Source organism: Gopherus flavomarginatus, chromosome 1 (genome assembly GCF_025201925.1).
Source record: "Gopherus flavomarginatus isolate rGopFla2 chromosome 1, rGopFla2.mat.asm, whole genome shotgun sequence".
Lineage (NCBI taxonomy): Eukaryota > Metazoa > Chordata > Testudines > Testudinidae > Gopherus > Gopherus flavomarginatus.
In genome coordinates this window covers 179,717,952-179,743,459 of record NC_066617.1, presented here as the reverse complement: position 1 = coordinate 179,743,459, position 25,508 = coordinate 179,717,952, and the positions used below count along the sequence as shown (strand labels likewise).

General features: G+C 49.3%; 1 protein-coding gene across 4 annotated transcripts in view; it reads right to left on the bottom strand.

Annotated features, from left to right (window-relative positions):
- Nucleotides 1–21,638, bottom strand: part of CD101 (CD101 molecule) — a 36,678-nt gene extending 15,040 nt beyond the window's left edge. The window contains exons 1-6 of one of the 4 annotated variants that reach the window (XM_050957198.1): nt 21,526–21,638; nt 19,096–19,476; nt 17,169–17,582; nt 10,263–10,649; nt 8,070–8,450; nt 6,043–6,459 (exon numbers count right to left, since the gene is read on the bottom strand). In XM_050957198.1, the coding sequence (XP_050813155.1) occupies nt 6,043–6,459; nt 8,070–8,450; nt 10,263–10,649; nt 17,169–17,582; nt 19,096–19,476; nt 21,526–21,571 (2,026 nt within the window). In that variant the 5' untranslated portion in view covers nt 21,572–21,638. The remainder of the gene's footprint in view (nt 1–6,042; nt 6,460–8,069; nt 8,451–10,262; nt 10,650–17,168; nt 17,583–19,095; nt 19,477–21,525) is intronic. The other 3 variants (XM_050957201.1, XM_050957202.1, XM_050957203.1) reach the window with 3 other exon arrangements.
- Between the last annotated feature and the right edge of the window lie 3,870 nt (nt 21,639–25,508).

The window sequence follows — 25,508 nt, the reverse complement described above, 5'->3', positions numbered from 1 at the left end:
CAAAACACATTTTCCACCCTGTCCAGCAAAATGGCTAGGGCTGCTCCTGTGTGAATGCATGGAATGGCTAGGCAGTGAAGAGGAGCAAGTGAATTTCTGTCCCAAGGGTCACCCGCTTTAGTCCTCTGTTCTGCTGCCTTGCACCCCCCTCTGACTGTTCCACATCAGATCCCACGGGCTAAGCAGAGCTGAGCAAGGGCAGGACTTGGATTTGACTTCATTTCTTTATTTCTCCATCCTTAAAAATGCACCCGTCAGAGCCAGCTCTGAGTATTAGCACAAATCTAATGCAACATATATTAGCTCTTCATAACCTAAAACAGATTCAACCCCAGAACCTAACTGCTAAATATAACTAAAATGGCACCTGCCTCCAGTCCAGATCCAGAAATCTTATTCTGTGCCCTAAAGGCCAACACAGACTCTGCCTCCGTCTGACTAAAAGTGGAAGGAAATTCCAGGGTTAAGAGAATACCTTACCAGCAGGCTTTTAAATCTAGACTTGAGCACCAATGGATCTCAGCTCTTATGGCAGAGCAGAGGGAAGGTGTTGCTTCCTGAGGCAGCTAGGACCCAAACCATAGGGCTTTCAAAATTATGCCGGTGTCAATGGCATGAGAACACCTGGATATCAGAGGAAGTGATGTGATGGCTTAATAGAGAGTGCTGTTCAATACTGAGCTAATCCCCTTAATCTCAGAGTAGTGAGCCATTTCTTAGATGAGACAAAGGCAAAGGCCATGATATCACTTGTGTTCATTAAAGATACTGGGCTTCCTTATTCGAATAAGGCTATGAATTCCAGACTCCTAGCCTAGTTATACAATCGCATTCTGATTCCCTCCATTTCCACCTCCACTTTCAAAGGGTTACACTAATTGTTGTAATTTCTTTTCCTGAAAGGCTGCAACTTTTGTATCCTGCTGGCCCATGTGTTGTGTCCCGTGCTTTGTCTGATCCACAGAAGATACAGGCCCATTACCATTCTCAGCTTGAGAGGCAGCCTCTTTAGCTCAAACTATAACAACTCATGGTTAGCACCGAAGGTCCCTGGCTCAATCCCCTGTGATGGCCACCATAGCTGTGGTCTCATAAGAGTAGGCTCATCATCTGAGATTCAAACTGTTAGTCTCTAAGGCTATGTCTACACTACAGGATAAATTCGAATTAGCTTAAACCGATTTTATAAAACAGATATTATAAAGTCGATTGTGCGCGTCCACACTAGGCACATTAATTCGGTAGTGTGCGTCCATGGTCCAAGGCTAGCGTTGATTTCTGGAGCAGTGCACTTTGGGTAGCTACTGTAAAATAATGAGGCCAATAACTTCAATTTGCGTCCACACTAACCCTAATCCGATATAGTAATATCGATTTTAGCATTACTCCTCTCGTTTTGTAGGAGTACAGAAATCGATTTAAAGAGCCCTTTAAATCGATATAAAGAGCAGTGTAGTGTGGACAGGTGCAGCATTAAATCGATTTAACGCTGTTAAAATCAGTTTAACAGTGTAGTGTAGACCAGGCCTAAGATGCCACAAGTACTCCTGTTCTTCCTCTAGATGGCAGCCTTGAGCATGGTAAAACAGCTGCCTGTGACCCACACCAGAGGGAAAGCTATTGCAGTAGTGGCAAATCGACTGTTGCATACAATTTGCAATGCACTCTGAGACCTTTGGAGACAAAGAGCTATAGCAAGGTCAATCATTTTAACTGAAAGAAGGAAAAAGGTGCACCACGCTGTAACACAAATTCACGCTAACCTGCATGGTGGCCTCATGGGTTTCCAGATGAACTCATGAAAACTGTGACCTTTCCCCCCCAAAAAAAAGTCAGGATGGGTTGTTAGTCCTAGCTAGCATTACAGCAACCTGAGACGGGGAGGGGACCTCACTTTAGTGTGTGTGGCTTGGCAGTCTCCTTCCAGGAAATGTTCCAGAGAAACTGATGTGGGTCAGCAGAGCTCACAGGGGCAGAGCTCACAAGGGGAATGAGCTCACATAGCCTGCTATTAACAAGGGACGCTTGATTCCCATGAGAGGAATTTTTGTTGCAACTTCTCTAAAGATCATCCCCAAGAGGAAGTACAGTGCTTGCTAAAGCCCCACCCCTTTTGCTTTAAACTTCTGTCTCTCACCACCACACTGCTAAAGTTCAAATACTCTGAAAAGCAGACAGGCCACTTCCTTCTACAGAAAGATATGAAAGCAAAAACAGAACCAATTTTAATTTAATTAACTAAGCAGAATCTCCCATTGACTGTCTCGCTTTGAACCCTATCTGCTGACAATGCACTTTCTGCTTTGACAAGCTGGAGAACAGCTGGAGTATGCAAAAGAACCTACCTGCTCTCTCTCACTCTCTCTCTCTCTCTCTCTCTCTCACACACACACTCACGCTGCAGCACCAGAAGGACATCTCTCGGGGTTCTGGAAGTATCGATTTGGGCAAGTGCTAGAAAGGAGCTTTATCCTTTTCTCCAGTACAATGTTAAGGTGCATTATGGGTAGATTTAAACTTCTTCTGAAGCAATGGGTATTGGCCACCCTAGGAAAGTAGGATGCTGAACAGTCAGGGCCTAAGTCAGATATGGAAGTGATCTGTTATCTTATAATCGAGCCTCCTCCTGCAAAGGAATGATTGTTTCTTAGGGCTTGGCTACACTCGAAACTTCAAAGCGCTGCCGCGGGAGTGCTGCCGTGGCAGTGCTTTGAAGTGTGAGTGTGGTCGCAGCGCCAGCGCTGGGAGAGAGCTCTCCCAGCGCTGCATGTACTCCACCTCCCTATGGGAGCGCTCCCAGCGCTGCGGCACTGTTTACACTGGCGTTTTGCAGTGCTGTATCTTCCAGCGCTCAGGGGGGGTGTTTTTTTCACACCCCTGAGCGAGAAAGTTGCAGCGCTGTAAAGCGCCTGTGTAGCCAAGGCCTTAGCCTACATTTTCTAGCTAGTTTTGCCCAGTCTCCTTTTAAAGTGTCCCAAACAAGTCTCCCACCTGACAATATTACTTAGCCTAGTAGTTTTCATTGTCAAAATTTTTCCTGATTTGCAGCCTAATTTTTCTGTTACTCAATTTCATTCCATTATTTCTAAGTTCATTTCCCTTCCCCAAACCCCTGTACCATCCTCTCTGGGACTTTTGTCCACCAGATAGAATCATAAGCCTATGACCTTCTTACCAAAACAGTACATAGCTACCTTTCCAATCAATCCCGCCATCCCCCTGATCATTTTTGTTCTCTCAACTTTAGTATCTTTCCAGTACTGCAGTTTCCAGGAATGAATACAACATCCTGGGGGCATACAGAGCAAGCCTAGCCTCTTTCAGCTCCATGACCAAGATATGTCTACCTAACTAACCTTCAGCCTCCCACTGGTGTTTTTGGCTGCCATTTTAGATTAAAAATTTAAGTTTGCTGTTCACTGTCACCCCTTGTTCCCCTTCAATGTTACTGCTTCCCAGGGTCCTCACGCTTACTGAAAGGCTGTATTCCAGATGCAAACCAGAGTGTCACAATGGCCAATCCTCGGGGAAAGGAAAGCAGCAATGATGGATGGTGTCCCTAGCCTCTGTTTGCCAGAAGCTAGGAATGGGCAACAGGGGATGGATCACTTAAAGATTTCCTGTTCTGTTCATTCCCTCTGGGGCACCTGGAATTGGCCATTGTTGGAAGCAGAGCCATCCCTTGGGTATGGCAAATCAGGGCAATCGCCCTAGGGTCTGCACTTTAGGGGCCCCTGTGCTTCGGTAAAATTGGTAAAATATTGAGGAGGCAGGCGGGGAGGTGAGGCAGGCAGGCAGGCGAGCAGGGTGAGAAGGCGAACAGGGAGGCAAGCAGCAGGCAGACAGGCAGGAAGGGGGTGAGAAGGCAGGCGGATAGCAAGGAGGAGAGCAGCAATTGGGCAGGGGGGAGGGCGAGGAGGTGAGCAGTGGCCACTGGCAGCCCCCCTACCAGAACCTTCCCATCCCCTCAGTGCCTCCTGGCCACTGTCAGGCCCTGCTGATCAGCACCTCCCCCTCCTTCTCAGCACCTACCGCCTGCCATGCATCAGATGTTTTGCAGCATCAGGAGGTGATGGGGGGGAGGGGAGAGAAGCAAGGGCACAGTGCACTTGGGGGAGGAGGCAGAACTGGGCAGGAAGAGGTGGGGTGAGAAGAAGCAGGGCAAGGGTGGGGCCTTGGAGGAAAGAGTGGAATGGGGGCAGGGCCTGGGTGGAGCCAGGGTGGGGGGGGAGCACCCCCTGGCAGATTAGAAACTCAGTGCCTATGTCCTGGGCCCAGCACCCTCCTAGGAATGACCCTTGTCAGAAGACAGGATACTGGGCTAAATGGACCTTTGGTCTGACCTAGTATGGCTGTTCTTGTGTTTTAAGGAGTGATGGACCTATAGAGAGTCATGGCAGTGGGGCTGAACAGGAGGGGACATACACTACAGCAAGCCCATCACTTATGGCCGCAGAAAGCTCAAGGTTTCAGTTTTGGGGACTGCATTCCCTATAAACCAAAGACCAGGTCTACACTAAAAAGTTGGGTTGACCCAGATATGTTGCTTAGGGGTGTGAAAAATCCACACTCCTGAGGGACGTAATTAAGCTGACCCTACCCCCTGTGTAGACAACACTAGGTTGACCAAAGAAGTTTTCCATCGACCTAGCTACTGCCTCTAAGGGAGGTGGAATAACTGTAGCGATGGGAGAATCCCTCCTATCCTCACTAAAACACTACAGTGGTGCAACTGCAACGTTGTAGCTGTGCTGCTGTAGCAGTTTAAGTGTAGACACAGCCTTAGGTTAAGTGGAAAAACTGGAAATATATCATACAAAAAAAGACTGATTTTTCATGAACAGAACTGGTACTGGGAAAGCCCCATGGCAATAGGGACACAGTCCTAGGCTTGTGCTTCAATGGCCTAGTGGCTCAGGCCTGGACAGTCACCATGGATTCTCAAGGGGCCAGATAATTAGCTGCTGTAAATTCCTGTAGCTCTATCCATTTCAATGGAGTTACACTGACCAGCTGAGGATCTGCGCCAGGAATTAAATTCATTAACAACGTTGTATAGTCCCATATGGGGAATTTCAGTCTGTGACTCCCTACAAGATACTGGGAGACTCTTGAGAGATACAACACAGATTACAGATCCCCATCAAAGTCCTGGTTACTGACAGAGAATCAGATATACAAATGTTGTTTAATTCAGGATGTACCATGCCTCAGAGGGATCCTTCCCAGCCACAGGAGTCAGAAGGGTAGAGAGTACCAGAAACAAACCCGCAAACACACTCAGCTTCTTTTTCACAAGCCATGACTCCTCCCAAGTAGGCTATATTGGCCTCTAGTGTATATAGGCTGGTAAGAAGAGAAGAACGTGTTGTTGATACATTGGACAAGTGGACACTGAAAGACTCAAGGGATTGGTAATAGGGAATGGAGCTTTTTACATCCAAGTCACTGGTTCCTGTCCAACCCAGGGCAGTAGTGACCGTATGGTAGCCATTTGGGGGCCTAGTATAGATATGTAGCCTGGAAGGAACCTCAACAGGTCATCTAGTCCAGTCCCCTGCACTGAGGCAGCACTAAGTGTTTTCTAGTGAAATAAGGGGGTATTCATGTCTCAGACACTCCTCCACTGGCCCCATTTTGTAACAGTGTGAGCAGAGAAGCTAAAGACCGAACAGGCCACAGAATGAACTCCCACTTTGACCCAGAGGTTAGGGTTAAAGCCCACCAGCAAGCCTAGGGGGTGGTGGTCGGAAATCTTCAACAGCCATTCCCCACATTGTACTTATTCAATGGACAATCAGAGGCCTGCACTCGCCAGCACTAAGTTCACTTTAAAAACCATGCGTAACAGCCACGCTGGATGAGGCAGAATTAATACAAGCAGTGCCTGCTGCTGTGGCCTTGGTGCATGATCCAGCCCGGAGAGGTTCTAGCAGTTTTAGGATCATGGAGACAAACTAACTGCTAATTACATTCTTTTTGGATTTATGCAAGTCACACAGCAAGAAGCTGCTCCTGAGAAAAGCATTTGCTGCAGCTCACCTGGTGGATTGACCTTTATCTCCACAACGTTAGACTTCACAGAAGCAGCTGCTGCCATAGCTGGGTGTTGTGCTTGCTGGGAGCTTCTCCTCCAGACCTCCACCTCACACCTGTACCTGCCTGCATCCTGCTCTGTGGCACTGTGGATTAGAAGTTGAGAGGAAGATGCAGCTTGTGTGACTCTGGTCTTCCTCTGAAAGTGAGGTTGAGCAGCCCCCCACTCGATGGTACCACCGGGCATGATTTTGATCAGCTTTTGATAGCCACTAGTCCCTAAGATGGGCTGGAATTGCCAAGTTACTGATATTGGCACTGAAGTGATGAGATAGGGGACAGAGACCTGGCAGAACAGTTCAAAATCCTGAGTAAATTTGACATTTGCTGTTCGACTTATCAGCATGGCTCTCAAATCCAAACCTGTTAAGAAGGAAGCACATCATTGGTACTGGGTTTGTAAGGTTATAACAGAGATTGTACAACCAAATCATTCTCCGAGCTTTTATCCCTTCACATGCAGCACTATCCTCCCCTGCCGGGAGCTGTTCCCACACTGATTGGATGATTTGGGGGTTAGCTGTTTATTTTACAAGTGAACTTTAGGCTCGTAATATCAGGGAAATAATAGCACGCTCCTGATCATTATGCAGGAAGCGTTGACCCAGCTTCCCTGCCACTCCACAGCTCTAATAACATACCTTGCTCCTTCCTTACCCCTCAATGCTATTTCAATCTGGGCTGCTCCGCTCTGTCAGTGTGCCTCCATCATGACACAGAGCCCCCAGGCTATTCTGGATCATACAAACATTGCCAATACAATTCAGTCCTGATTAAAGTCATCCATCCCCTGCTCTCCCATTCCTGTGCCCCTCAGTTCTGTGAATGCATCTCGCTTCTGACGTGTACCCTGTTATTCCACTCCTGATTCCATGCTCAGCTCTGGCATTGTGCGTAAATCCTGAGCTACAGCATCTCCTGCTATTCCAGACTCAGGCCTGAGCTGCACTTTTATACTGGCATAGCTGTGTGGATCAGGATGTGAAAAACCATACCCCTTAGTGACAGAGCTACACAAACAAACCCCCAGAGTAGACACAGCTACTTCAACAGAGGAAGGCTCCTGTCAGCACAACTACCATAATAGGGAGATGGTATTCCTGCACCAGTAGAAAAACTCTGTCAGCATACACTGCCTCTACACTAGGGGGTTCTGCCAGCACAGGCTCTGCAATGTAGATAAAGCCTTAGGTCCCCAATACAGCTCTGCCAACACCAGACCTCAATCCTGCCCTGCAGCACAGTCTGGAATTCCACCACGGCTCTACTAATGGAAGGGTCTGTTTTTGGTTAACGACAGGTGCTTCATTTTGCCAAGCACGCTTGGTCCCACTGATCAGCTGCAATATTTATTTACGTATTTATTTCACTTTTTAAAATACAGTGGCCCATCCAGTGCTACAAGCGCCTATCCCATAAACTAAAAGTCACAACGTGGACAGAAAGAAAGGTGCCTAAATATATCCACTTCAACCCACACCCTCCTCAACAGCCAAACGGGAAAAAAGAAAAGGGACTTGCCTGGAAGAGTTAACCAAGCTAGGCTCTAGTGGGTAAAGAGTGTTCCAAAATCAAGGACCCCTCTCTGAGAATTCTTGTAGTACAACTCAGCAAGACCTTTTGTTCAGTTTCATTTCCATAAACAATTGTGGCAATAGATTAATCACTTCATGTTTCAAGAAGCTGAGGATCCAAAAGGATTCCTGCTAAGTACTAATTGGTATTTACACAGTGCCTGGCATTCAGGGATCTTGGAGCACTTTACCAGTTTTCATTGATAACTTCTCAAAACAGACTGCATGGCAGTCAGGTTGTATTCCCCCCATTTTACAAGCGGGGAAACTGAGGCACACAGCTGTTAAGCGATTTCTCTAAGGTCACATAGTAAGTCAATGGCAGAGCTTGGAGCAGAACCCAGATCTCTTCCTTCTCAGGCCCAAGCATAATGTAAGGAAGGGATTCTATCAACTTACTGAGAGAGCTAATGGCTACTGATGTTTCCTGTGCCTGTTTCCAGCTCCTGTCCATGGACCACTCTGTCACTTCACATTTGTAACACCCTCCATCATTGGTGGCTGAAGTGTTGTAGATCGCCAGGGTGAATGTGGTAGAATTAATCTTCTCTAGTCGGAGGTCCCTATTAGCGCTGCGTTCCTGGTAGGAGGGGCCCGGCCTCAGCATGCCATCCCGTTCCATCCCAACTATGTGCTCCAGTTGATCTCCGCTCTTTTGCAGATGCCACCAATTCACAGACAGCGGGCGTGTTGCTCCACTCACCTTACAGTGAAGGATCAAGGTGTCTCCTTCCACTATCTGCCTTTCGCTGCTGAGCACAGACACTTGCATTTGGCTTTCTGTGAAAAACAACAACAGCAATTACCTTTCCACGCTAGCCAGGCATATTCTTCTGTTACACAACGTGACAAGGTAAATCTCAACATAAAAGGTAGGGGGAATTGTCCTGAAATTTGGAGCCATCTTTTCAGTACCCTGAAGTGCATTTCTTTCTGCCAGTGGCCTTCCTGGAGCCATCGCATTAGGGAATGTTTCAATGAACACACTCAACTGGCAGACTCTGACTTTCACTCTGCCTGCTGCATTGAGACAGGAGAATTCCAGGCTCCAGTGTGGAAACATCTCTTGTCACCTCTTCAGAGCTGAGCCAGATGCATTTAACTTTCATTTTAAAAGGGTTTTTTTTTAAAGTCACAAGAAGAGTTATGACAAATATATTCAAGAAAACAAATTATTCTCTTTAGGTTCTTGTACTGTGCCCGTCACCCTGGCATTTGAGCACCTATGGTATTAAATAGAGTATATGAGCTGTCATGGCTACAAGAGACCTGCAGTAAAACACGTACTCCACACGCCAGTCAGATACCTATTTTCACCTAGCACAGTTGCAAAATTCACACAGCATCATTACATGAACAAAGCCAAGTCAATACAGAAACAGCAAGTACTCATCCAGCTTGGATATTTTTCTAGAGTAGACTCCTGACTTATATGTGCATGGTCTTCATTATTATTTGTGTTCCAGTGGTACTAGAAGCCTCAACTAAGACAGGGGCTTCATTGTGCTAGGCACTGTGTGTACGTACACACGCACATGCACACACAGCATAAGAGACAGCCCCTGCCCCAAAGAGCTTCCAATCTAAACAGGCAGACACAGGATGGAAAGAGTAGTATTTATTGTCCCCATTTCACAGAGAGATTAAAGTCACTGTGGCAGGGCTGGGAATTGAATCCAGATCTCCTGAGCCCCAATCCAATGTTGTAACCATCCCTGACAGTTTATTCACAGGTACACCATGGTGATGGTTGTCGGCCTTTGCAATGTTGGGTAGAACAGCATGTCATGGTAGGAGAAGTCATTGGGAGTGTCGGTAAAGCTCTTTTAGCCATCCTGGCCTTAAAACAAATAATACTGCAGTTTTCTACAATAATAGCCCCGAACACAGCAGTATTAATACTGGAAGCTGTCAGACTTTGGACCATTACCACATAGGCTATTGTAGCCAAAAGCTTCAAGTGGTCTGAAAAAAGTATGTGTGTGAGGTGGGGGGAATGGAGTAGCTCATAATCTGGGAGCAGCATCTTTGGTAAGACAGTGCTTAAAGTCCATCTCTCAACAACCAAGCTTGACTTGAACTTTTTTAGGGGGGTGGGGGAATCTGCCCCTCCCTCCCCCTGCATCTCCCCACATTTTAAGCACTGATTGCACCATGCATAAGCATAGGCAATAAAAAGGGCAATAAGTAGAGAGCCTTGATGAAATTGAGAATGATCCTATCAAACGTAGGATCCCAGTCACTAGGTGTGCACAGGCAGCTGCCTCAGACAAGGGGGTGGAAACTGCAAGAGGGATTGTAGGTGAGAGGCAAAAGACTCTTATGCCTACTGGAGAGAGGATGCAGTTCATCAGGACACACTGTGGGGTGGCTCGGTGAATTATGGTGCACACTTCCCTTGCTGCAGTAGAAGTGTTATGTGTGCCTTCGTGAATTCCTTGGTTTGTACCACTGTACCAACCACTGCATCCCTCCTGCCCCTTTTGGGGGAAGCTTTCTTGTGCCAAGGCAGGAGGCCAAATAGCAACGGAACCCAGACCAGGGACCTTTTTCAGATTTCATTTAGAAGAAAGGGCATTTAATTTCACTGACCTATTGGCTTCATGTTGACATCAATGCCTGATGACATCTTGGACTGGATGATGGAAAAACCTGCAGAAGCCTTCTCCATCTCTGAAACCTCACAGCTGTATGTTCCTTTGTCTTTCAGCCCCACCTGGTATACTTTGAGGATACACATCTCATTGCTTTTCTTCACCACTTGGAGCTGTCCCAAGGCAGCTCTCTCTTCATACTCCTTCTTCAAGGCCAGTACCCCATGTGGGTCAATCCTAGCTACTTCTACTCCTTTGAAGAGCCAAACCACTTGGAACCATCGGTTCTGGGTATTCTGGGCTTTCACAGAGCAATTTACCTGCAAGGGCTTCCCTTCTGCAAGGGAACTTTCAACAGCAGCAATATTAGCTTGGAAATCTCTGTCTGTGGAAAAACAAAAGCAAGGTAAGTGTATGTCAAGAAGCCCTGGTTCAATTATCCCTTCCTATTACTAGCTTCATTAGAGTCAGGAGGGACCTCTATCAAATGGGTCCTTTAGTTTATTTCCTCTAGATAAGATTCTCCCTTCTTGTAGGGAGAAGTATTTTTAGGTCTAATACAACATAGACTAACTTCCACCCTTGCTGAGGCATCAGCCAGGCATTCTCAGATTTGAAACAAAGCCCAAAAGGTGATTCAGAACAAGATTTTAATAGAAACTGGTCACTGCAGAGTGAGCCGGAAATATGGTCCCCTACCAAACTCCCATGCATGGAACTCACGAAAACAATGAGAATTCTGCGCAAAAATGAAACGCAGAAAATCTCTGTCTGTACACAGGTCGCATTTTTACATGACCATTGCGTTGACTATTTAGATCAATACTACACAGACAATGCCTAGCTCCAAGGAAAATACCATACACTATTCTCCAAAGGTAAAATACAGTAACTCCTGAGATTTACAGCTGCTTTAAGTATTTATTGCAAATAAGTTATGCTATGGTTTTAAATGTTTGGCTCATAAACAGTTCAAGAAGAAACATCCTGATTCCTGCACATATGCTTGGTATTCCCAAATATTGGCTGAATTGTTTATAGGAATAATCAGGGCTAGCTTTAGGCCTATTCCATCAATTCCCCCGAATCAGGTCTCACGCCTAAAAGGGCCCCACGCCCAGTGAGAATCCCTTCCCTGGCTAGAGGCGCTTTTTAATTTTTACTCATCTGGTGGCTCTTTGAGTCTTCAGCGGCACTTCAGCAGCTGTTCCTTCACTCTCTCCGGGTCTTCAATGGCACTTCAGCGGCAGGTTCTTCGTTTACTCTGGGTCTCCGGCAACACTTCGGCAGTGGGTCCTTCAGTGCTGCTGAAGACCGAGAGCGACTGAAGGACCCACCGCCAAAGTGTCGCCAAAGACTCAAAGCACTGCACGGTGAATACAAGCCCCATGTGTTATGCTACATGTGTTGTTTTTTTTCTTTACGTCATCCCTGCCAGGGCCCCATCAAAATTGTTTGAATTGAGCCCCGCACTTCCTAAAGCCGGCCCAACCCTTAGGAACTCTAACTCTAGGGCGGGAAGCCCTACCCATAGGAACCCTAAACCGAGCTCCAAGTACTCTACTCATAGGAACCCTAACCCTAGGGCGGGAAGCCCTACTCATACAAACCATAACCCTAGCTCCAAGTGCCCTACCCAGAGAAACCCTAACTCTAGGGCAGGATGCTGTACCCACAGGAACCCTAACCCTGGCTCCAAGTGCCCTACCCATAGGAACCCAAACCATACGGCGGGGCACACTACCCATAGGAACCCTAACACTAGCTCCAAGTGCCCTGCCCTTAGGAACCCTAACCCTAGGGCGGGACGCCGTGCCCACAGTAACCCTAACTGTAGCTCCAAGTGCCTTGCCCTTAGGAACCCTAAACCTAGGGCGGGACGCCGTACCCACAGGAACCCTAACTGTAGCTCCAAGTGCCTTGCCCTTAGGAACCCTAACCCTAGGGGAGGAAGCCCTACACTTAGGAACCCTAACCGTAGCTCCAAGTGTCTTACTCGTAGGAACCCTAACTCTAGCTCCAAGTGCCCTACGCAGATGAACCGTAACCCTAGGGCAGGGTGCCCTATCCATAGGAATCCTAAGCCTAGCTCCAAGTGCCCTACCCATAGGAACTCTAACTCTAGCTCCAAGTGCCCTACCCTTAGGAACCATAACTGTAGGGTGGGAAACGCTACCCATATGAACCCTCACCCTAGCTCCAAGTGCCCTGTCCATAGGAACCCTAACCCCAGCTCCAAGTGCCCTAGCCTTAAGAACTCTAACCCTTAGGGTGAGAAGCCCTACCCATATTAACCCAAATTCTAGCTCCAGGTGCCCTACCAATAGGAACCCTAACCCTAGGCCGGGAAGCCCTACTCATAGGACTCCTAACAGTAGCTCTAAGTGCCCTACCCTTACAAATCCTAACCCCAGCTCTAAGAGACCTACATTAAGGAACCCTAACACTAGGGCGGGAAGCCCTACCTATAGCAACCCTAACCCTAGCTCCCAGTGCCCTATCCTTATGAACCCTAACCCTTAGAGCAAGAAGCCCTACCCATATTAACCCGAACCCTAGCTCCAAGTACCCATAGAAACCCTAACGTTAGATCCAAGTGCCCTACCCATAGAAACCTAAACCCTAGGGCCGGAAGCCCTACCTATAGGAACCAGAACCCTAACTCCAATTGCCCTACTCATAGGAACCCTTACTCTAGGGCTGGGCGCCTTACCCATAGGAACGCTAACCCTAGCTCCCAGTGCCCTACCCTAAGGAACCATTACCCTAGCTCCAAATGCCCTACCATTAGAAAGCTTAACCTTTGGGCAGGAATCCCTACCCATAGGAACTCTAACCCTAGCTCCAAGTGCCTTACCCATAGAAACACTAAACCTAGAGTGGGATGCCCTACCCATAGGAACCCTAACCCTAGCTCCAAGTGCCCTACCATTAGGAACCCTAACCCTATGGCAGGAAACTCTACCCATAGGAACACTAACTCTAGCTCCAAGAGCCCTACCCATAGGAAGCCTAACCCTAGGGCACAGTGCCCTACCCATAAGAACACTAACCCCAGCTCCAAGAGCCCTACCCTTAGGAACCTCAACCCTAGCTCCAAGTGCCCTACCCATAGGAACCCTAACCCTAGCTCCAAGTGCCCTGCCCATAGGAACCCTAACCCTAGGGCAGGGTGCCCAACCCATAGGAAATCTAACCCTAGCTCCAGGTGCCCTACACATAGGAACCCTAACCGTAGCTCCAATTGCCCTCCCCATAGGAACCCTAACCGTAACTACATGTGCCCTACCCTTATGAACCCTAACCATAGCTCCAAGTGCCCTACTCTCTCACTAGGGCGGCACGCCCTTCCCGTAGGAATCTTAACCCTAGTTCAAAGTGCCCTACTCTTAGGAATCATAACTGTAGGGCGAGGCGCCCATCCCGTAGGAACCCTAACGTTAGATCCAAGTGCCCTACCCATAGCAACCCTAACCCTAGGGCAGGAAGCCCAACCCATAGGAACTCTAATCCTAGCTCCAAGTGCCCTACCCATAGGAACCGTAACCCTGTGGCGTACCTGTTTGAAACCTAACCGTAGGAAGCGAAGTTCTACCCATAGGAACCCTAACCTTAGCTCTAAGTGCCCTGGCCGTCGGATCTCTAACCCTGGGGTAGGGTTCCCTACCCATAGGAACCCTAACCCTAGGGCAGGGCACCCTACCCATAGGAACTCTAACTATATATCTAAGTTCCCTGCTCTTAGGAAACCTAACCCTAGCGCGAGAAGCCCTACCTATAGTAACCCTAACCCTAGCTCCAAAAGCCCTACCCATAGGAACCCTAACACTAGCTCCAGGTGCCCTACCCATAGGAATCCTAACCTTGGGCCAGGAAGCCATACCCATAGGAATTCTAACCCTAACTCTAAGTGTCCTACCCTTAAAAACCCTAACCCTTAGGGCGGGAAGCCCTACCCATAGTAAAACAATCCCAAGTTCTAAGTGTCATACCCATAGGAACCCTCACCCTAGCTGCAAGTGCCCTAACCATAGGAACCCTAACCCTAGGGAGAGTTCCCCTACCCATCAGAACCTTAACCCTAGCTCCAAGTGCCCTACCCTTAGGTACCCTAACCTTAGGGTGGGAAGCTGTACCTATAGGAACCCTAAACCTAGCTCCATGTGCCCTACCCTTATGAACCCTAATTCTAGGTCCAAGTTCCCTACCCTTAGGAACCCTAATCCTAGATCCAAGTTCCTTACCCTTAAGAACCCTAAACATTGGGCGGGGCGCCCTTCCCGTAGGAACCATAATGGCATGACGCCCTACCCATACAAACTCTCCCCCTAGCTCCAAGTGCCCTACCCATACGAACCCTAACACTAGGGCGGGAAGCCCTACCCATAGGAACCCTAACCCCAGGGTGGGGCGCCCTACCCATAGCAACCCTAACTGTAGCTCCGAGTGCCCTACTCATAGAACCCTAAACCTAGCTCCAAGTGACTTACCCTCAGGAACCCTAACTCTAGGGCGGGAAGCCCTACCTATAGGAACCATAACCCTACCTCCAATTGCCCTACCTATAGGAACCCTAAACATACCATGGGGCACCCTTCCTGTAGAAACTTGAACCCTAGCTCCAAGTGCCCTAACCATAGGAAACCTAACTCTAGGGTGGGGTGCCTTAACCATGGGAACCCAAAGCCCAGCTCCAAGTGGCCTACCATTAGGAATCCTAACCCTAGGGCAGGGCGCCTTTCCCATAGGAACCCTAACTCTAATTCCAAGTGCCCTACCCTTAGGAACCCTAAACATAGGGCAGGGGGCCCTTCCCTTAGGAACCCTAAGCCTAACTCCAAATGCTCTATGAATAGGAACCCTAAACCTAGGGCAGGAAGCCCTACCCATAGGAAACCTAACCCTAGGAGAGGGTGCCCTACCTATATGAACTCTCACCCTAGCTCCAAGTGCCCTACCCATAGGAACCCTAACCATAGGGTGGGGTTTCCTACCCATAGGAACCCTAACCCTAGCTCCAAGCTCCCTACCCTTAGGAGCTGTAACCCTAGCTCTACGTGCCCTACCCTTAGAACCCTAACCCTTGCTCCAAGGCCCTACGCATAGGAACCCTAACCCTATCTAAGTGCCCTATTCATAGGAAACCTAACCCTAGTGCGGGGTGCCTTTCCCATAGGAACCATCACCCTACCTCCAAGTCCCCTACCCGTAGGTACCCTTTCCCTAGATCCAAATGCCCTACCCTTAGGAACCCTAACCCTAGGGCTGGAAGCCCTACATATAGGAACCCTAACCCTAGCTCAATGTGCCCTACCCTTAGGAACTCTAACCCTAGGGCGGGAAGCTCTACCCATAGGAATCCTAGCCCTAGCTCCAAGTAATGGGTCCTGGTAATGGGTCCACACCTCCATTAGAAATGTTTTAGGTGTTTGCAAATGAAAAAAAAGGTAGAAACACACTGATTTAGCTATTTGTTTCTTTGGTTTCCTGTTCTGTATCAGGGTCTTTACCAGATACCAGCTTCCGTTACCACACACACTAAAACTGGATATTTCCTGCCCACCCAGGCCATTAACTTTTTCCCAAACCATGGTCATTTCTCACTTCAACACCCTCTATTCCTCACTCTCAACACCATCAACACCCTCCTTTCTTCTGGCTGCCTTACATCTCAAATCAGCCCCCCTTTTCCAAAATATTTCTGTGATAACCTTCCTTGTGCATGGTTCCCACCTCATCACTTCCATAGTCAGACTTCTTCACTGCATTCCCCAGCAAGCTCCAGCTCTTTGTCCTCACCTTCAAGGGCCTGTATCCTCCATTAAGCTCCTTTTCCTTTCTGCTTTAGCTTCCCCACCCCACCCCAGGCCTAACCTTCTGCCTTTGCTCCCTTCCCACCTTCCTCCATGCTACCTCTGTGCTTGCCATAATCCTCTTTGTCTTGAGGAACAATGCCTCAATGCTGTACCCACTGCAGTCAATGGGAGCATTGCCTTCACTTGTATCTGGGAAGGTGTTGGTGTTGCCATCTCTCACAATTTTATGAAAAAAGTCTCACAATATTGGGTGTTTTCAGTGGAATCAAGTGATTATATGAGAATCTCAGCTTTCAATTTAAAAAAGAAAAGTATTTCTAGCCCTCATGGTTGCAGAGAAAAGTTTGGCCTCTCTGCTCACACTGTCACAAAACGGGGCCAGTGGAGGAGCATCGGAGACATGAACACCTCCTTATTTCACTAGAAAATATTTAGTGCTGCCTCAGAGGAGGAGACTGGACTAGATGACCTATTGAAGTTCCTTCCAGGCTACATATCTATATGGGGCCCCCGAATGGCTACCATATGGTCACTACTGCCCTGGGTTGGACAGGAACCAGTGACTTGGATGTAAAAAGCTCCATTCCCTACTACCAATCCCTTGAAAGTTTGAAAACTTGAACTCTAAAGGCTCAGATGCCCAAAGGCAAATAACCCAAAGTTTGTTTTAAAAGGTCATGATTTTTAAGCTGATCTTAAAATTTGTCAGGGATTAACTCATGATGTGTGATTTGGGGTAGGCAATATTGAGTCATCCCTCCCCCTCACTCAAGCACTTCTGATCAGCAAACATAGGATTTTTGTACATCCGGAGCCATTCTGTCTCCTGCCTAGAGCATCGGTCAATCAAATGTGACAGGACCTAGAACTTCAGAATTTTCATTCACGTTAATGCTGTTGTGTAAAGTGACATTTTGCGCAGAGGCTTAATGACTGGGTGGGTGAAGAGGCTTTAGAGACACACAACAGGCCTGACTCATTTAGAAAGGGTAAGCACATGAGTTAGGATCCCTCTGCAGCCCCTCAGATGGGAGCTGTGGTATTTTATAATGATAGTGCATCTCACCGATGGGCTATGGGCATCTTACCTTGGCTTCTGACAGTCAGCAATGTCTTTTCTGTTTGTTTCCGAGTTATATCTTTCCAAGACCCACCAGGATCCTGAATCCACTCAACCGCCTCACAATACACTTGGCCCTGGTCAGAGGGCTGCACTTTGCCAATAGACAGCTTGTATGTGGTGTCCCCAACCTTGTCCAGCCGGACATCTGATAAAAACCTCTGCATGTAGGAGGAGCCAGGAGTCAAGACGAAATCCTTGGACAGGGAAAGGATCACTGTGGCCTGAGGATCTTCTGCTCCCTGGAGATGGTACCAGGCAACAGAAAGGTGGGTGTGTTGAGCTGTGGATTTTGACACCTCACAGGTGAGCTCTAGTGGATCTCCTTCCACTAGGGTGAGGGCCTGAGGTGTCATGGTGGCAGAGAGTGTGTCGGGGATCACTAAACACAAAAAAAAACACAGCCATGTTGGTCACAAGAGGAACAACTCTCTGTCTAGACATAGCTACCCTGCTTATCAGCCACACCCTCTCCTCCTGGTGCAGGAATTTCCACTCTGTGGCATTAGCAGCTTTGTCTACTGATTGCTACCGACACAGCAAAGGAGACAAGCTCTGCCCACCCAGGTGCTGAGCCCCTTTGTGTAATGCTCTCTTGAGCCCTCTTCAGTCAACCTGGGCCAGTGTTAACTGACTCCAAAGAGAATCAGGTGTAGGCGAAAGAGTATGGGCTGGTACACCACAAGGATAAAGGGAAAACATGTGGAGGGGGGGTACCCCAGAGGCCCCACCAAAGTTACCACAGAGCAGCTCTCTCCAGGGAATGCTGCACCGTCATTTACATAGGAAAGTGCAGAATAAGGCATTTTCCTTTGCATCTCCCATCCAGTCATGCTTCTACCTCCTAACTCTCCCCCTTCCCAAAGATGTCCCTTAGGATGGTCACCCTTTCCAGAATGTCAATGGGTATCCCACATGTGTCAGAGTGACCCTGTGTCCTATAGACCTGGCCTAAAGGATGCTAAGCATCAGTTTTGAGGGCCTTTGTACCCATGGAGATATTTTGATGTGATCTGCTAGAGCTCTATCATGACTAGGGGTTCAAGAAATGAGGCGTGGAGAACACAGCTCCTCTTCCTCAATGAAGAGCAGAATGGCAGCTTCCCTTTCTTTCTCCTTTTCTGGCTCGGGGGAGGGGGACTGGGACTCAGCTCCTCCTCCCTAGTGGAAGTGAAGGTTCACCAGGAAAGGAACATGAAGTGGGAGCCACTGGAGGGGTTTGTGTCTGGCTGAGGCCCTCCCAGCCTTCTCATCACTTGGTGGAGCAGCAACAAAAGCCCCAGATGAGGAAGAAGAGAAGGCCCAGCTAAAGGCCCTATTCACCTCCTCTCCCAGCTACCACACCATCTGCCCCTTCCCTCCAAGAGAGAAGACACCTATCCCCACCATCTCTCTCTCTACAGAGGGAGCAGCCATCTGATGTCCCTGTGCTTTTTAGACACTGCACTTCACTGGCCTCTCCCTTCACTAAATGGGATGCTGACATCAGGGGCAGCGCTATGTATTTTGCTGCCCCAAGCACAGCAGTCAGGCAGCTTTCAGCGGCATGCCTGCGGGAGGTCCCACGGTCCCGCGCCTTTGACGTACCTGCCACCAAATTGCCACCGAAACCACAAGACCGGCAGACCTCCTGCAGGCAGGCTGCCTTTGCCCTCACAGCAACCGGCAGGCAGCCTCAGGCACGCATTTGGTGTGCTGGTGCCTGGAGCCACCCCTGGCTGACATACAGGGTTTCACTGCCAACATGGGACCACCACAGCTGGACAGCATCAACAGCAAAAGAAAAGCCAAACCTGAACCATCCTATCTGGCCACCCTCACCCAGTGCCTCAGAGCAGCCGACGGAAGCTGGCTGAATGGCAAGTGTGAGGCTAGCAACCTTCTCTAGCTCTTACCTGAGAGGTTCATCTTGGCACTGTAACTCCCAAAGTACTTCTCGTCAGTTGTGGGTGTGTGGCATTCGTATTCACCAGCGTCCTGGTCCTGGAGCTTCGTGATGTGCAGCAGGGCAGAGTCCCTCTGTACCCTCTCTATGTAGATCTCCCCACTCCGCACACGTTGGGTGTAGATGGCGTAAGGGAAGGAGGAATCCATGGTGCTGATCATCTGCAGTTCCCGCTCTGGGGCAGATGGCAAGTAAATGGACCACTGGAAATTCTGTTGTGAGGACCCCTGGTAGCCACTGACATTGCACCAGATGGTGATGTGATAACCTCTAGCCCGGTAAAGACGTCCTTTCTGAACCAACACTATTCTCTGGCCAACGCAGAGGCCTGCTTATAAATAATGAAACAGCAGTAAAGTTATGTGGCAATGCAAGTTCTTCTAGAGGCACATCCAAAAAGGGGAGATTTGGATTTTAAAAATACATGGAATTTGAGTTGCAGAAGTGGGGTGCTTGCAGTCACAGGCTTACTTCACTTGTGCATTTACCTGATTTGCTCTCACAATTGTGGTATCAGCACAACTGTCATTTACATGTGCTGATACCCAGGTGGCACATATAGCTGCAGTAACTGCATGTTCAAACCGAGAGCCTCGCATTTTAAGGATCAGTGTCCTTTTAATAATTATTCTGCCCTCCTTGGTGCTGCTTAGACCTCTGTTTGGAGGGGAAGAGCAGAGCAACAGGGTGTTGAGATGGATGCCCCACAGTTCTAACGAGGTATGAAGAGGTTAAGAGAACTGGGCATGATTAGCCTGTAGATAACACAGCTGGGGTGAGTGGATATCAGAATTGACTATCAGTATGATAAGGGATGTTAGAAAGAGGGCAGAGAAAACTAATCTCACTAGCCAGCATGGACAGTTGATAGGCTGCAAGTGCAGTGGGGGATAAGGCTGGTTTGCCATTAGAAAAACAGCTATAGGAACATGTCAGCTGATGCGATGTGCCAAAGGAAGTCTCATCAGAGCAGGCAGATAAGGACATCCTTGCAGAGGTGAATAGCCTGCAAGGGCAGTTCACCTCTCAGCTGCACGGCCCATCCCCCTTCTGTCTGCATGTGGCCTGGTGTGGGAAAGGGAAGCAACAGGGTTGTCTACTCAGCAGGCAGTTTTTCTCCCCTCATTACAAGTGGAGTTCTCAGAGCAAGTTGTTTTACTCTATGTTTTATTTGAGAGTCCCAAAAAGGGATTGTCTATACAGGGACATTGACAAGAATGGCCATTCCAGAGTAGCTCCCTGTGTGGACGCTATGCTAGAAGAAGAGTGCCTTCTTCTGGTTGGACTTTGGAAGTAGATTACACTAACCCAGAGAAAGGCGTTTGTATTCTGGAACACAGTGTCCACCTGGGGAATTACATCAGTGTAACTACAGCCCTTATAGCCACACCTTGCGCTACACTGGAATAGCTTCCCTTGATAGCCTTTAGTCTCCTGAGTAAAGTACAAACAGCAACATAAGCAAAACGACCACTAACAGCAGGTACAGCTCCCTAGGGAGGCTGTGGGCCAAATTAAGTTGGGATGGAATTTTTGGTGCAACATGCAGGTCCAGTGTAAGCGCGTGATAAATGAGGGTATGCAGCAAGGTCACATACCACGTGACCGTCAGACATTCAGGGGTTGTACAAAATGAGTCAAATCCGGCCCCACTGAAACAGACAGGAGTTTTGCCATTTATTTTGGAGAGATCATCATATTAATCAAGGCCAACCAGGAACAAAGCCCCAATGAGCTAGGCACTGCACAGAGAGTAGTAGGGGGTCCTGCCCTGGAGCACTTCCGAGCCAAATAGCCAAGACAGGGCAGGGGAAGGGCTGTCACACACAAGCAGTGTGAATGATGGGATGGCAGCAAATGTCACATTAGTGCCACAAGTTTTTGTTTTTGCTTTTTCAGTCAGGAGAGGACCAGGCAAATGGACAGAAAAGGGAAGGGAGCAGGAACTTTGAAGGGGGAGATCAGGAGTACCTCAGCGAGGAGAGCATAGCAAGAGGAAGCAACTAAGGAGAGTGACAGAAAGCAGCCCCATCTGTCCATGCTCACGTACCTCCACAGTGCTGTCAGCACCCCTATGGCCATGCTAAGCCCCTGAGAGGGGGAATCTCTGTCCATTACTGAGCCCTAGTGCACCTCATTGCCAGCTGTAGTGGCCAGTGCGACAGAGAACCCCAGACACACCCAGAATCCCAGGGGCCAAGCTCTCTCCCTGAGAGGAGCCAAAGGAGTGGGTGAGTTTGACAAAAATCAGCGAAGGGGGCTGGATGGCTTGCACTTCTAAGCCCTCCCTTTGGCCTTTACTTACACCCCTTCTACTACCCACCCACCCACCCACAACTGCTGAACGGAGAAGAAAACCAACAAGCTCCATGACACTCACCGAGGATGAAGAGAAGCAAAGCGGCTGAGCGCTCGATGGACCCCATTACAAACAGGGGCAGACAGGTCCTTCCCCTGCAGGTGGCAGGAAGTTCTCCTCAGACAACTGCAGCCACCAAGCCACCAAGCCCTGCAAGAGCCACCGGATGGAAGGCGGCCGGCTCACGATGTGGTTTCCCTTTTTTCAAAGGGTGGGGGGGCAGGGGCAGAAAGAGGCTGGCAAAGTGACTTATTTCAGAGCTGCAAAGGCAGGGTCCCAGTGCACAGCCACAAAACCAAGATGTTGCGTGCCAGACACCCCCACTACCTCGCCCTGCTTTGGTTGCATCTCACTCAGTGCTGAGGTGCAGCCTGCTTAGACTGTATGCCTCTCAGTGCAAGGACTGTGGTTTCTCTGCTGTTCCTACAGCACCTAGTGTGCTCTGCAACGGATGATAGAGATCACCCCCCTCCTTTGTCACTGTGGCCGCCATTAAAATGCCTACCCTACAGCCCCATGTGCCCAACACTGGGGTTCACACCACTGTGTTTGATTTTGTTATTAAATAAAAACAAAACCTAAAAAGAGACCCCAAATCAACCAACCAAAACAGGCTCCTCCACACACACACACACCAGCAGAGGGAGAAGAACCAGCGATTCCATAGACCACTTCGGGATTTGGATACTGCCCCTCTATTGTGCACGGAAGGTGCTGAGGAGCAATACAAAACCCTTACCTAGATCCACTGGGATTTACATGACCACGTGTGGCCAAGAGCTTGGCATCACATCTTACACAACAGGCAGCATGGCACCTCCATTACAGTGTAGAGGCACAGACTCCACGCTGGCTCCATTTGATTGAGTCACCAACACCACTCTTGGCAACCTCATTTTCCTCATGGGAGAAAGGAATCTCTCTCATATCCAGATGCTGAGTAGGCCCAACCTGTGCGGCTTATTAGCACTCACAGGATTGCAGCCCCCTTAGTGGGACAGCTGAAGGTCTGCTGATGTGATAATCTCCACCATCAGCCCCACTCCGCTTTAAATCTCAACACAGATGTCGTTTCATGGCTTCCGGGGCCTCATTGATGAGGGATTTCTTGAAAGCCTCCCCTCCACTTATCTGCCCCGCAGCTAGGAAACAGCTGCTCCCCCACAGCTCCCTTTAACACCATGAGGCAGGTTAATGGGAGAGGAGAGCACCTGCCCCACAGTTCTCTATGACATCATTAAAGGCTGCATGCCAAAAGCGGGTGTTTGCTTCAATTAACTTTAATGGCCAGGTATTGGAAAGCCCTGAACAGGCCTCCTGCTTCCAAAGCTTCTGGGATCCCTTTCTGCAGTTGCTGAGGAAATGGTGTCCACAGAGTAAAATGAGCTTCCGCCCCACCGCTCAGCAGTCTGCACACACCCACGAAATGCACCTGAGCAAAGCAAGGCTGGTGGAAAGGCAGCCGCATGCAAGAGGCTCAGCAAAACCCATGGCATCGGCAAACATTTGAAGAGACCCAGAGAGGGGTCTGGGGGGGGGGGAGTGCACTGGAAATTGAGACTCCTGGTTTTTGGAGCTGTGGCAGCAAGGTTCAACATACAGTTACAGAGGGGAGCACTGCTGCTTCTCTTTCCTTCTGTGAGAGAGAGGCAAAAAGTTGCATACTGGCCAGTGCTGCTTTCCCATTCATTTCAATGGGATGGTTTGGAACACCATGACCTCTCTGGCTTTCAGCTTCAAGCTGCCCCCTACAGGGCATCCTGGGGGCTGTCCACACCATCTCTATGCACACCTGGAATGTTGCAGGAGAGCAACTGCCCAGGGGAAATCCAGCCCCCTCAGGCATCTGGCTAACCCACAGAAAATGGTTTGAATTAGGGGGACTTTCTGAAAGGAGTTTTCCGTAGGAAGGATGTTGACACAACATGGTTAGTCGAGAGTTGTGTAGCTCCCCATAGCACTGCTGGGGTAGCAGCTGAAATAGAAGATTGGTTCAGGGACATGCCATTGGAATGCCGATTGTAAAACAAACGCTGTTAGCGTGATCCCACCAGAGTGAGAGAGGGAGCAAGGTTCATTTAAAGAACAAAACCAAACATAAGATCTCTATTTTCTCCTTTTAACAAATTGATTCATATGACACAGCCTGCTCTGGGAGATAAAGACAAAGACTGCTTGCTGCAAGACTCGGTACGTTATTAGCTCCTACTCAGGCTGCTTGTTAGCCTGCTTGAATGATTTCAGTACAGACAAGCAGCCTCAGCTACAGAGACCAGCCTCGGTCCTTGGTGACACACCCATCAGAGCTCCCCACCAGGATGTTGCCTGCCTCCTATGTGCAACCATATAAAAGCAGTGTGTGCTTTCAGGGATCTGGAGGAGTAATTTTGCCTTCTGTTTCCACAAATGGCAGGAAGTAGAAAGTGGCTGATCATGACAAGCAGCAGCGTGTCTCTCTATAGGTATATGTATATAGGGAGAGGGGATAAGCTCTGTGGGATGTTCCCCAATTGCCCTTCCTCACAAAGCTGCAAAAGCCCCTCCATTGTGACAAAGCATCATGGGAGATGACTGGCAAGGTGTGAGAGTCAAGCAAATGGCTGAAGCCCATGGCATTGTTCCTGGACTAGGTCAGTCCTTAACACATCTGCTTTAGCTTACCTTAGTTCTTCCACTCCAGCATGAAACCCCCTTGGGCAGGGGTTAAGGTGCATTCCGGGAGCATTCTACTGCCATGGCTCTCTGTAGATGACTCTGGCCTCCAGGGGTGGATTAACCTTTTGTAGGCCCGACTCCAAACATACTTGTGGGCCCCCATGGGGCAATGGAGCATGGCGCAGGGAGTTCAGTCCCTGGAGCGACGGGCCAGCCAGGGGCAATGGGGCATGACATGGGGCAGCCCAGCATGAGTCAAACCAGCAGTTGCCAGATGCACAATGGCTCACCTCGCCCTGTGCTGCTAGCATACCCCTTCCCCTTGGGGTGGGCCCATCTCATGCCCCCACCGCCCCGATTCCCTATGGCCAAAGCCCCTCCCGGACCCGCTATGCCCAGCCCCCTGCCACACCCTGCCACTAATGTACAGCGCCCTGCACAACACAACTGTCCAGTACCCCTTACAGAACCCCATTCCATGGTGCCTCAATACACAGATCTTCCTTCCCCCTTCACAGCCCAGCATCCCCCCAGGCCCTCCACAGACCCACTCCCCCGCACCCTGCCTCCTGGCCCCACTCACCAGCCCTGCTGGGAGGTGACTCTCTGCTGGGCTGAGCTGTCAGCGTCCTGGGGCACGGAATCACTCTGGCCCCTCTGGAGTGGCATGATCAGCCAGGGCCTGCACAGCCCGGGCTCCCTCAAGACCCACGTGCCTGGAAGGGCCCAGACAAGCCCCCCTGCCCTCCTCACAACTGGCCAAGACTGGCCTGGCTTCTGCATCAGTCCCAGGAGGCTCAGCTCTAGGGACACAGGTGGGGCCCCACAGGTGGTGGGAAGCAGAGACTGCCTGGAGCTGGCAGTGCACTGGGGTCCAGCCAGGAGGCAGAGAGAAACCAGCGGGTGAGGCCAAGGGGTGGAGCCCTCAGCTGGCTGACGGGCAGGCTGAGAGGAGCAATGGTGGGCTGGGGGGTGGAGGGAGCCAGCAGGCTGGTGGGGTCTCAGGGCACAGAGCAAACAGAGCAGGCCAGGACCTTCTGAGCATGGGCCCGGCTCCACGGTGCCCCTGGCACCATTGTAAACCCAGCACTGCTGGCCTCACTTACTTGAAGATTCCAGGTCAAACAATTCCCCTACTAGGTCCGTGGAAGAGCAAACTGCCATTGCTACCCCAACAGAGCAATGAAAAGAAAAACAGAGGTCAGACTCATGGAGTTTCCTTCAGTCAGGGTGGAAATAATATACACAGAGGGACAATCTGGCTTTGAGTCTATAAGGCAAATGATGTGTTAACTGACCTTTGCATTTGCAAAAGAAAAGAAAAACAGGATACACTTGCTTTATCCAGC